The sequence below is a fragment of the Engraulis encrasicolus genome, chromosome 15, assembly GCF_034702125.1.
Source record: "Engraulis encrasicolus isolate BLACKSEA-1 chromosome 15, IST_EnEncr_1.0, whole genome shotgun sequence".
NCBI lineage: Eukaryota > Metazoa > Chordata > Actinopteri > Clupeiformes > Engraulidae > Engraulis > Engraulis encrasicolus.
In genome coordinates, this window is record NC_085871.1 from 37,511,058 (window position 1) to 37,523,348 (window position 12,291).

Below are 12,291 nucleotides of genomic sequence, written 5' to 3' on the forward strand. Positions count from 1 at the left end.
CTTTAGGTGCAAGCACTAACTACTCTGTCACTCTATATACCAGATTTCCTCCACAAAAGCAAGACAACGCTTAACATGAAAAATAAGACACTTTACCACCTTTACAAACCCCAGCCAACGAGTTTAACTGTATTAAGCTCCAAAATAGTGGCATACCCCTTTAATAGCTGTGTACATTCAATGTTAAAGTCACACCGCAGGACATTTGACACATTAACCTTACATAAATCTGAACAAAAATGTTTCTTCTCATCTAAAAATAATATGAAACATAATGTACCACATCTTATTTCATTTACATTTGTTTTTAAGAGGAAATATAACAATTTTGTGGGTTTTTAACCAATGTTACGTGAAAAACAGGGCGTCACGTCAACCACCCGAGCACATCAAGGGTCACTTTCAATATTTAACCCCCCGTCTTCTCCTTTTACTTGTGGCCTCATGCTTTGCAGATGCCCTGCCTCTGTGGAGAATACAATGGAGTTTCCCCTCTGTCAGCATAGCCACAATAGCTTTAAAGGACCAGTTCAGTCATTTTCAATACTGTTGTATTGCTCACGCTACCCTTGACTTTTGAGTACCCGGTGATGCCACATTTTTCGGCTAAGCCCTTTCTAAGATATGAGCTATTCTAATGGGGGCAGCGTTTGTTTACATTTAACATAGGCCTTCTCCAAATATTTTCCCAAAAGGTACCGCTGTTTGCTAGTTGTCTGCTGATGTTGTATAACCTTTCGGATGTTTTTGGGAATAAATAAAAAAATATTTTTGAAATGTAAACAAAGCGCTGCCCCCATTTCAATGACCAAGATCTCGGAAAAGGCTGAAGAAGAAAGAAAAAAAAACCCTCAGGTACTGACAAGTCCAGGGTAGCGTGAGCATTACAACTACATGTTGAAATTGACGGAACTGGTCCTTTAGGTGACATATGCCATTTCAAGTTCAACATCCCCTTCAGCAAATGTGAAAATGACTTGAATCATGCTTTCGCAATGGCATCTTGCTTCACATCACAAGGCCACAAGCACAAGACAAGGATGGCAGGTTAGATAATGGGCACAGACAGACACAATTGTTTGCTTTTTCTCTCTGACTGGCATTTAATCAACCTCTCAGTCTATCCTTTCTAAAGCCAGAATAATTAGGAAAATAATCAAACAGATAGAATTGAGATAATGTTTTTAAATGCACTTTAAGTGTTTTAGTGCCTTCAATCGTGTACATACATTTCATTAACATTTTGAAACAGAAATAGAACTGTATTACATTACACTTATATGACGCTTTTATCCAAAGCGACTTACAGTTATTTACAGAGCATTGGTTACAGTCCCCAGAACAGTGTGGGGTTAGGTGCCTTGCTCAAGGGCACTTCAGCCATGGATGGAGGTGTAGAGAGAGGTAACGGTGGGATTTGATCCTGCAACCCTGTGATATACAGTACAACTCCCTAACCATTAGGCCACGACTGCCCCATGTATTTGTATGTCTATATAATGACTGTATGATTTGGGTACAACAAATCGTTCAACAAGCTTTTACAAATTTATACAAACTACTGTACAATGTAATAATTTTACACAAGGATTTACAAGTCATTTTGTGCATTGCCTTCAGAACTAGCCTGGTGAACTAGACTAACCGACCGCGCGGCCAACATTTTTTTCTAAGCGAGCTGGTCTAGTCCTGGTCCTTGTGAGATAATCACAACAGGCACCAACTGGGGCATCTCTGGTGATGACACTATCACCATCTACAGGCTAAGGGGACTCCATTTATTCCCAATTTCAATTTTGCTCTCCAAAAGGGGAGTTCACCTTACGTCACATGGATTCCAGAACAGTTCGGGCTTTATTCGTCTCTACCTTTTCCCACCATCTCTGACCAAACATCAGACGGTGCCATGTGGCAATCCCTAAGCGTCTAAATGTTTTCCCAAGCTTTCGGAACTCAAAGGGTTCTTCCCAAGTGTTAACGTGTATGTGTGAATTTGCATGTGCACAGCGAGATGTCGTGCATTTAGACACTGTTTCCCACACCGCTTACAGCGGTTGGGCTTGTCTTCTGTGTGAATGCGCAGGTGTGTTCTCAGCCGCTTCAACTGAGTAAAGCCTTTGCCACATACAGTGCAATGGTGTGGCCTCTTTCCTGTGTGGATGAACATGTGATGCGTGAGGGAGCCCGCTTGCGTGAAACTCTTCCCGCATTGCTCACAGTAGTATGGCTTGTCTCCTGTGTGAAGGCGCTGGTGCCTTAAGAGGTGTCCCAACCGGGTAAAATGTCTGCCACAGTCTGTACATTGGTACGGCCTCTCTCCTGTGTGGATGAGCTGATGCATCTTGAGGTTTCCCGCCTGCGTGAAACTCTTCCCGCACTGTCCACAGTGGTGGCGTTTCTCCCCTGTGTGAGTGCGCTGGTGTCTTTTGAGATGTCCAATATATCTAAAAAACTGGCCGCACTCTGTACACTGGTGCGGCTTCTCTCCTGTGTGGATGAGCTCGTGATTCCTGAGGGTTCCTGCCTGTGCGAAACTTTTCCCACACTGTCCACACTGAAACGGTCTCTCTCCTGTGTGGATGAGCTGATGCCGCGTGAGTTTTCCTGCTTGCGTGAAACTCTTTCCACATTCTTCACAATGGTGGCTCTTCTGCCCTGTGTCAGTGCGCTTGTGTGCAGAGAGAGCATTGGCCCTCGTAACACGTTTGCCATGATGTTCGTGGTGGTGGTGGGGCGTTTTTCCTGCACATGTGTGCTGGTCTTGTTCGAGATGAGGCGTCTCTCCTGTATGAATGGCCTGCTGGTGCTTTTCCATTGTTGACTTGCTGGGGAAATCCTCTCCAAAGACAGGAGACTTATATGGCCTCCCATTATCTACCTCTGTCTCCGGGACGGCTGTGAAGTTGGGGATGGCAGACGATGGCCCTTCTAATCCCTTTCCTGCTACACCTACTGAAAACACACACACACACACACACACACACACACACACACACACACACACACACACACACACACACACACACACACACACACACACACACACACACACACACACACACACGTCCTCGATTATAAGCCTCCTTTTGTTATATAATTTGCCTTCTGCGTGTGGCTGAAGACTGATTTCGTGTCTGCAAAGAAATAACTTGTGCAGGGACAAAGACCATGCACAAGAAACTCTGCTTTGAACTTCTGGAAGTGAATGCATGCTCTTGATCGTTCGATGCTTCTCTACAAACTCTAGCTACTACAGCAGGACAGAGCAGGAGTGGCAGGGCAGCAGGACAACACACAACAGAGCTGAGAGCCAATTGCCTATACTACAGATTTCATATTGGTCTCCGTTTATAAGCACAACATTATGAAACAGCGCATGTTTCACAGAAGCCTCAATATCTGCGATTGTTGATTTTGGTGGATACTTGCCTTGGTTTAACTTAGGCTAGGTCAGCAATGGAGGCACCTGGAGCAGGGGTGGGGGACCTATGTCTCGAGGGCCGTTTGCGGCCCTTGAGGTCATTTTATTCGGCCCCCGATATAGTTTTAATGTCATGCAGCTTCACATGAAATATGAAATATTTTGTAAAGGAAACTTAGTTATATACTAAGTTATATTCAGGGGACCTAGAGAAGTTGTGGTCTGTTTTGAAGGTGGCTGCCTTCAATATAGGCCTAAAGTGCAGCGGGAAATCCTGGTTTGTGTTCATAAAACGGCCCTCGGAGGAATTTGAAGTGGCCCCTTGAATGAAAAAGGTTCCCCACCGCTGACCTAGAGAGACGTGGTTTTCACACACTAGGAGGTTAAAGTCTCCCCTTTCAAACAAGCCATGACATGTTTCAGTGGCTCCATCACGTAATATGCTGTGACTCCACAAAAAAGCGCTATTCTACCTCGAAATACTGTAAACACTGCCGGTATTTGATGTGTTAAAAAAAAATACTCTTAATTTAGTGATTGCATGAGCAGTTAAAGTCTTACCATTATTGGGGTTTTCTCCATCTTCATTGTTCCTGCTGGTTGTTCTTTGCTGGCCTTGTGTTACACAACAGTCAACCAATTGCACTGGTAATCTCAAATCTGAATCTGGATCAGAGCTGATGAGTGGAGCCATGTCTAACTTTTCATCTTCCTCCTGAAATCATCAAAGTAAATGTAAGTAAATGTATTTTTTCTGTACAAAGATGGCTTAATATTCTTGTTATTTGACACTGGTGTAAAATGGAGGAAACTGGACTGCATATTGTGTTCTTTTTTGACAAACAACAAACAACCCTTCGGTATGGCTTCCTACCACTACAAAAATCAACCATTGCTTCAAAATGTACATTTCAACTGTTTACGAAAAACTTTCCTGATCATTGCTTGGAAAAACAAATGGTGACTACCTGATCAAGTTCAGCTTTAATGTCTCCAGATGAGATCTGCTCTGTGGGGAGGTCAGTCTCATCTACACAACAAGACAAGAACAGAAGTGACATACAAATACAAAGAAACAAAACAAACTGAAATGCAAAATAGAATTGTTGATTGTAGGTGGGTAGACATTAGTCCAATGCAATGTCACAGTCATAGTAGATGCACCCTGAGTGTGTGTGTGTGTGTGTGTGTGTGTGTGTGTGTGTGTGTGTGTGTGTGTGTGTGTGTGTGTGTGTGTGTGTGTGTGTGTGTGTGTACATACATCATACCTGACTGACTACATGGATATCCATCATAAGCAGCTTCCTCTTTAACTGCAACCATAACATTCTGCTGGACACCATCCTCCTCTTTCTGCAAAACACACAGTACATATTCAGTGTGTGTGTGTGTGTGTGTGAGTGAGTGAGTGAGTGAGTGGGTGAGTGAGAGAGAAAGAGTGAGAGTGAGCATGCACAAAAAAAGTCAGACACAGACAGACAGAAAGCAAGCAAGAGAAGGAGAAGGATGGGGAGAGGAAAGGAGACAGAATGTGTGTGTGTGTGTGTGTGTGTGTGTGTGTGTGTGTGTGTGTGTGTGTGTGTGTGTGTGTGTGTGTGTGTGTGTGTGTGCACAGCATGGCATCATTAAGTAAGATAATACAGCAATTTGAATAGCCTATCGTGTTTGTGCACTATGTCTTTGTTGACTCGTTGACTCGTGCTCCACAACGCCCTGTGACAGGTTAGATTTAGGGATGGTTTTGGTCTGGGCAAAATTTCGTAACAAGTTGGTCATTTCCCTTGCTTGTTTTGCTGTTCTTGGCAAAAGTAAAACATCAGAGACATTGCTTTACAGACAAGTTAGGAGTTAACTTAGGCATGGTTTTGGTGAGGGCAGAGCAGAGGGCAGAGCATTTTCACGTTTAGAAACAGAAATTTGCCAACAAGGCAGGAAAAACTGCTTGAACCTTTTCATGTGACAAAAGTGCTTTCCCGCAGTGTTGAGAACCACAACCTTCCTTGCAAAGGCGTTGCACCTCAATGCGGAATGCAGTAACGTGGAATAAATATGCTGTGATGGAGTGACCATCACTAGGGTTGTGGGCATGTTCTGAGTAACATGCCAACGAGCCTGGTTCTTTGGTGTAGCGGTCAGAGCCACGGTTTACTACCCCAGAAGGTCTGGGTTCGAGTCCCAGCTGGGCAACTCTACTCTCCTTTGCTACATATGCCTTTACATGATGCCAGTCTGGTGTGTGCGTGCGTGTGTGTGTGTGTGTGTGTGTGTATGTGTATGTGTAGGTTTGCGTACCACAATATTGGTCGGGCTCTCATCATGTTGCCACTCAGTCCTTTCCTGAATCGTCCTGCAGCAAACACAAAAACAGGTCAAAGTTCAAAAGTGACAACTGATGACAATGGGTGGATTCCAATGTGAGGACTCCCATCCTCGACCTGTGCTTGAGGCCTCGCGTTTCGCTGACGCCCCGCCTCCATTAAGGAAACAATAAAGTTTCCCCGCTGTCAGCCTAGCCACAACAACTTTTGGGGGACAATTCTTCATTCACCATATCGATTGCAAATGAGAAAATGACATTAGACTTGCACTTTTGCAAGAATATTGAAATACAATTCTGTTGTCTGTGACGTCGTCATGAGGCCATGAGGAGGCAAGTGAGCAAGGGAGGACGGGAGTCTGCATACTGGAATACACCCAATGTCACCAACAAACAAAAATCTATCCATTTTAATATTTTGCCTAATAACCCATTTCTATGTTTTGACGTGTTCTCACAGGATTTGCAGTCTGCTACATCTACTAGCAAAAAAGTAATGACACCGCCCTTGTACTGTATGTAGCTATACATGGGTTCGCAGTGTTTGTAAACACGATGTTGTGAGGAGTGGCACGACACTGACAATTTTTTGACCGACAGCAGTTTCCAACAATCAGAGGTTGAGTTGTGCGCAGCTAGTTTTGCGCAGTCCGGGAAAAACTAAAATGTAGAACCCATGTATAGATCCAGTCGGCACATCTCGCCGGCCAGCGGACGGAGCATTCGGAGGGGAAAAGAGGCAGCTTCAAATGAATGGCAGTGAATGACAGCTGTCAGCAGAGAGATAGCAAACTTAATTTACCATCGCTATAATACTTCTACATGGCTCGTCCAAACGTGTCATAAGGTGTTCGCTTTGTTGATGAAAAAGAAATGCGGAGGTACAGTAAGTTAAGCCCCTGTACCTTGGTTAACGTTTGTCCATAGTGATTTATCCATAGCGTTTAACCATTTGGGATACATCTCAAATGTGAACCATAGCTGGCACTTCCGCAACGTCACTAGAATCACTATGGACAAATATCAATTATCAATCACCATCAATTCAAACACACGGTCGCAGCTGATGTATGACAACCTCCGCCTTCATTTTCTATTGATAAAAATGAAAACAATATGACTAGGGATGCACAATGTGAAAAATTTCGGCCGATACCGATTTCCCATATTGATATTGATGGTTTTGGCCGATAACCGATACCGATGTTTTTCTTTTTCCAAAGAGATAACATTTAATACAGACTGACAATGATGCGAACAAACAGAGTGTTTTAATGTCCTCATTTCCAAAAACACTTTTTTGATAAAATCAGATAAAAAATAGAGACAAACAATTTAAGTCACCGTCAAGTCCAATCATATAGAACCGTAACATATATATAAAAAACATTGGCGTTAACATCGGCCCAGTTTTACCCATCGGACCGATGTCCGATGTGTTGAGAAATGTCAAATATCGGCCGATACCGATACATCTGCCCGATACATCGTGCAACCCTAAATATGACCTATGAGTAATTCTTGTATGTAATGTAAGGATGTAAATGAGTGTTGATATGCATAGAAGCTGTCATTCAGTGCCATTCATTTGAAGCCGCCCGTTTTCCCCTCCAAATGGTCCGCCCGGTGGGCGTGCCAGACATGCCGTCTGGATCTATACATAGGTTCTAAATTTTTGCTATAACAACCTGACTGCGCGAAACTAGCTGCGCACAACTCAACCTCTGACTGTTGGAAACTAGCCTAGCGCAGCCAGACCCGTACAGCAAAAAGCTGTACCAGGGTCTAGGAGAGCTGGGCAGCAGTGTGGGCGGGATAAACGGTTGCTTCAGCACTCAACGTCACGCAATTGGATGGCAAACAACCAATCCCCACACACTTCTGTGTAACGTCACAGCTGTCTCGTACACGCGACACGCCCCTTTGTAGTTGAAGCGGCAATTTCGAGCCGTCGTAGCAGTGAATTCGTGTGATGACCACAGCCACAAACAAGTTTCCTAATAAATCGTGTTTTCACTTATACAGTTCAAAAATGCATCGTTTTCAACCACATGGCCCTCCTTGATCAATCGGCGAAATGTCGAGCAATTTGGGGCTTGTTAAATGGTTATATTTATGATTGTTGTCAACATGGCATGTTCGGTGTTAGCTAGCTAGCTGTATACCCATAACTAATACATGGCTAGCCGCTAGGTCGGTAAACCAGGTGTCATACCCATCTATTTAGTAAGCGACTTACAGACTTTCAAAGCTCCCAAATGTCTCGTTTTTAATGACATGGATCTTATTAGAATTTGGGGCAGGCATATAATACAAGGCTGGATACCTAGCTCTGCTATTGACGACAGGTTAGCTAGCCACTAGCGAGGGCCTCTTTGTAGGTGAAGCGGCAACTTCCAGCCGTCGTAGCAGTGAATTCGTGTGATGACCACAGCCACAAACAAGTTTCCTAATAAATCGTGTTTTCACTTATACAGTTCAAAAATGCCTCGTTTTCAACCACATGACCCTCCTTGATCAATCAGCAAAATGTCGAGCAATTTGGGGCTTGTTAAATGGTTATATTTATGATTGTTGTCAACATGGCATGTTCGGCGTTAGCTAGCCAGCTACCCATAACTTTCCCGGATTGTCGCTCCCAACGCAGGACGCTCCCCGGTCAGCTCGCTCCCACTAGCCAGACTATCGATCCCACCGCCATATAACGGAGCTAGTTATCTTTTTGATGTTAGTTTTTTGTTTCTAACCCTAGTTTTTTTTTTCCTAAGACTAACCCTAACCTAACCCTAACCTGGATAGTTACCTACCTAGGTCTGTGTTGTTGACGACAGGTTAGCTAGCCACTAGCTTGGTAGACTCGGTGTCATTCCCATCTATTTAGTAAGCTAGGCTACTCAAAGACTTCCAAAGCTCCCAAATGTCTCGTTTTTAATGGCATGTGTCTTGTTAGAAATTGGGGCAGCAATTTCATTCTACACCTACAGTAGTGGTCTGATAATAACGTGTGACTATCTGGTTCTGTAAAATGCTCAACTTAGCTTACCGAGCTAGTTTAAAACATCGAATGATCAAATGGTAATGTGTTGAGATCTATTTGTGCCCCATAAGTTCATGGTGTATTATTACATCAATCCATGTCAGCCACGAAATGTATTATCATCCAGGCTTTTTAAATTAAGTAAACACTTTCGTGCTGTACGTAGCACGGACGGACACCATGCTTCTTCTTAGAAAGTTTCCTGTTTACTAGGTAGCCCGGCCCCCCTCGCGATTTGATTGGCCCTGTCATCGGATAACTTTCAGCCTCGCAAAACGACCGGGGTCCGCTAGACTGCCCCCGGGAGCAAATTCAATTTGCGGTCGCTAGGGGCGTCTAGATTTCTAGGCTAGTTGGAAACCGCTGTCGGTTAAAAAAAAAATTGCTCACGTGGTTAGCTGCCAGTGTCTTGCCCCTCCTCACAACATCGTGTTTACAAACACGGCGAACCCATGTATGGTAATAAGGTGGATACCTACCAAGAGGTGTCCTCTTATTTATTTATTGCGAGTGCTTAGGCCAATAAGGCAAATCATCAAAGTCACAGTAGATATTAAAGATTATAGGAGACGTGTGTGTACGTACTTGTGATTACTCTGGTGGCTCTGCAGCTGCTCTTTCAGGTCCCCCAGTTCATTCTTCAAGACAGCAATACTCTGTGAAAAGATAAATATTCACATATTCAAACATATCCACTCACTCTCTCTCTAAACTGTCCCTGACCCATTTTCAATGTGGACATTGTTACTTGTCCATAATCAGCTATAGATTTGGCTGCCCGTTTTCACAAAGGTACAGCCAACAATGCTTCGAACTAAAAGCATTACTAAAATGAACTAAGAGAATGGGCACCTGCAAGTAAAATTCATGAGTCACAGAGAAGTGTCATGCCATTTTTAGTCATGTGTGTAACTCTGCTCAACACCACATCAGTTGGTCGTTTTGTTAGTGGGTTTCTGCATGTGATGTAGGTCTGTAAAACTTGTGTTTATTTTCACTATATCATAGATTCTGAACAAATGTATTATACATTGTAATACATGTTGTTATAAGTGTGAAGGAGACAAACACACACTTGTCTTGCTTGCGTTAGTGAGCTGTTATCCTTGTTTCTGTAGTTCAACCACCTGACACCACCTGCTATCCAACCATTTAAGTTCAAATGAAAAAATGTAGACAAATTATAGCAAATCTACTGAAAAATGCTCGTTTGCCTTCAAACTTACATCACCATTGATGCTCTGGTATGGAATTCCAGGCTTCCAATTCAAATCAAAGAATGATGAATCCACTCAATGGTCACAAGAAATATCTTATAGTGCCTATTCATTTGAGATGACAGATTTACACAACAATAGAAGCCCAGCATTTACAGCATTTACGACTGTTACTGTTGTCCTTTTCGTGGACTTCACAATGTTTTTGTCTGTGCCCAATGTTCTACCTCGCTGGTCTGCGTTCACTCTGCCAAAGAACATGGATCTATGTATCGCCCTCTGGCGCTACGGGGGGGGAGTCTACACGTATTCATGCAGTGCTGACAGCTTTCCCCACTTTCAACAAGTCTGCTTTCAAACCACGTAGGTCTGTGAACCAAACCGAACTCGTCTTCAAAAGTTTTCAGACATTGCTGTCAAATGAAAGCCATGCATTCTTTCCAATCAAAGGCGAAAAAGCGAACCACTGTCCTAGGTTTCCCCCGTAACGCCAGGGGGCGATAGAGGTTTGTCGAACTTGAACACGACGGAAGTCAAGGTTTGACGAAGAGTGAGTGAAAACAGACATGGACGTGTTTTGAGAAAGCTCTGTAAATCTAACATTATACTGCTAAGTAAAGAAAACAACAATAAACACCCCAGCAAAAGTTTGGGGGAGCTGTGACACGTGCAGTTCATAGACCTTGGTGAGTGAGCGTGATAATTCTTTTTCTGTACGTCTGAAGAACATAGGTCGAATTGAAGGCGTGAAAATTGGTTCGCAAAAAGGAAAACGATAGTCGTATATCCTACTGGGTTTCTGTTGTTGTTTGCGTAAATCTGTCATTTCAAACAAATAGGCATCGGCATGTGAATATATGGCCCCGTTGAACAGAGAAATCATTCGTTGACTTGAAGTCCCATACCGGAGCACCAACAATGGCCTGTGATGTGAGTTCGAAGGCGAATGAGCGTTTTCAACAGATTGTAATTTACATAAATATTTTCATTTTAACTGAAATTTGTTTGCTTTTAGATAATTGAGATTTCTCAACATATCAATGCGAATCACCAACAAGCCTGTAGTGACCTTGAAAAGGCCAGCCGATTCATCACAGAAGCATTGCAGGTAGGCAACACTTTATTATCACCAGTTTCAAATCTCAGAAGCAACTCTAAAGGTGTTGCGTCACTAGAAGGGCACGGTCTGGCTAGACAACACTTGGTGTCTTGCATAACTACAACATTAACGAACTCTAATATGTACACTCGACAAAACCATCAAAGCACAGTTCAGTTGTTTAGAATAGTACAAGGCATCACATTCAGCATGTGGTATCACTGCATCCTCTTGCCTGTTTGTTAGCCAATGAGGTGACTGACTTTTACAGGGGGCAGGTGAAGCAAGCCGGTTTGACATATTCTCTGGTATCCATAACAGACGGTGACCCAGATGTCCAAACCAACGGTGATTAGAAGTAAACTCTAAAGGTCATGATACACAGGGCAACTTTTTGGGCAATGTTGCCAAGCAATGTTGCCGGCAACGGGCAACCAGATGAGACACAGGGCAACTTTTTAGGGCAACCAAAAATGGGCAACAGCTAATTAAATAGAATATCTATTGCCAACATTTGCTGCTATTGCTGTTGTCCTGGCCTCAGTAAGTAGACCTTTCACTTCTCAAAAATGCAAAATTAAATAGAACCTAGTCAAGTCAATAAGTTTAGTTTTTATAATTCCAAATAACAATTAAATCAGCTCTATGATATCAAAAAAAAGTGTATGATTGCTTACTGTGCTAAGTAAGTTGGGCTACTGTAGGCCCCTACATACACGTAGTGTAGCCTACCTTCATCATTCCATATAATAAAAGGGTTGGCAGGAGGAGTAGGCCCTATTGAACAAGAATGCTACAACCGGTTATTGAGGGAATTGCCTGCGAATGGATCCAGACACCTTGAATAGTTTGGTGACCTTCCTGCACCATAATAACAAAGGCTGCATATGTCCTTCAGTGTTAGGCAAGTTACTCTGTAAACTATCTAGGCCAAATACATTACTGATTACATGTGTCTTTTCAAAATAATCCCTTACATTACAATATTATTATATTTAAAAAGTATGGCATTACATTACTTTTGCATTATTTTAGTTACTTTCGTACAGTTTAAGCTCATGAGTCATGACTTTTTCACATCCCGTCCAGGAGGACACAGAGGTAGGCCAGATTATTCATGGCACTTGGAGAGAGGAACCTGAGTGTATGCTACCAATAGCTGCTTCCTCTGATAGACATCCATCTAAGGAAGTTAGAGGG

The 12,291-nt window shown here is 43.0% G+C and overlaps 2 protein-coding genes across 3 annotated transcripts in view; one reads left to right on the top strand and one right to left on the bottom strand.

Moving 5' to 3' along the window:
- Positions 1-1,501: 1,501 nt before the first annotated feature.
- On the bottom strand, positions 1,502-9,876 carry LOC134464040 (zinc finger protein 664-like). Its single transcript, XM_063217486.1, has 7 exons — positions 9,851-9,876; positions 9,361-9,431; positions 5,714-5,768; positions 4,690-4,774; positions 4,390-4,451; positions 3,983-4,136; positions 1,502-2,952 (listed from the first exon to the last, which is right to left on the bottom strand). The coding sequence occupies exons 4-7, from the start codon at positions 4,742-4,744 to the stop codon at positions 1,919-1,921; spliced, it is 1,305 nt and encodes a 434-aa protein (XP_063073556.1). The 5' UTR covers positions 4,745-4,774; positions 5,714-5,768; positions 9,361-9,431; positions 9,851-9,876; the 3' UTR covers positions 1,502-1,918.
- Positions 9,877-10,542: 666 nt separating this feature from the next.
- Positions 10,543-12,291, top strand: part of si:dkey-15h8.17 (uncharacterized protein LOC100034454 homolog) — a 32,206-nt gene continuing 30,457 nt past the window's right edge. The window contains exons 1-3 of one of the 2 annotated variants that reach the window (XM_063217474.1): positions 10,543-10,678; positions 10,832-10,922; positions 11,008-11,100. In XM_063217474.1, coding sequence (XP_063073544.1) covers positions 10,911-10,922; positions 11,008-11,100 — 105 coding nt within the window. In that variant the 5' untranslated portion in view covers positions 10,543-10,678; positions 10,832-10,910. Of the gene's footprint in view, positions 10,923-11,007; positions 11,101-12,291 lie in introns of both variants that reach the window. The other variant, XM_063217476.1, reaches the window with a different exon arrangement.

Bases quoted from the DNA above. Each gene is read 5' to 3' on its own strand.
- LOC134464040 (XM_063217486.1), bottom strand. From the start codon at position 4,744: ATGGTTGCAGTTAAAGAGGAAGCTGCTTATGATGGATATCCATGTAGT. The intron at 4,137-4,389 runs GTAGTCACCATT...TGATGATTTCAG, and splicing joins TTAAAGCTGAACTTGATCAG to GAGGAAGATGAAAAGTTAGA. The intron at 2,953-3,982 runs GTAAGACTTTAA...GTGTGTTTTCAG, and splicing joins TGGAGAAAACCCCAATAATG to TAGGTGTAGCAGGAAAGGGA.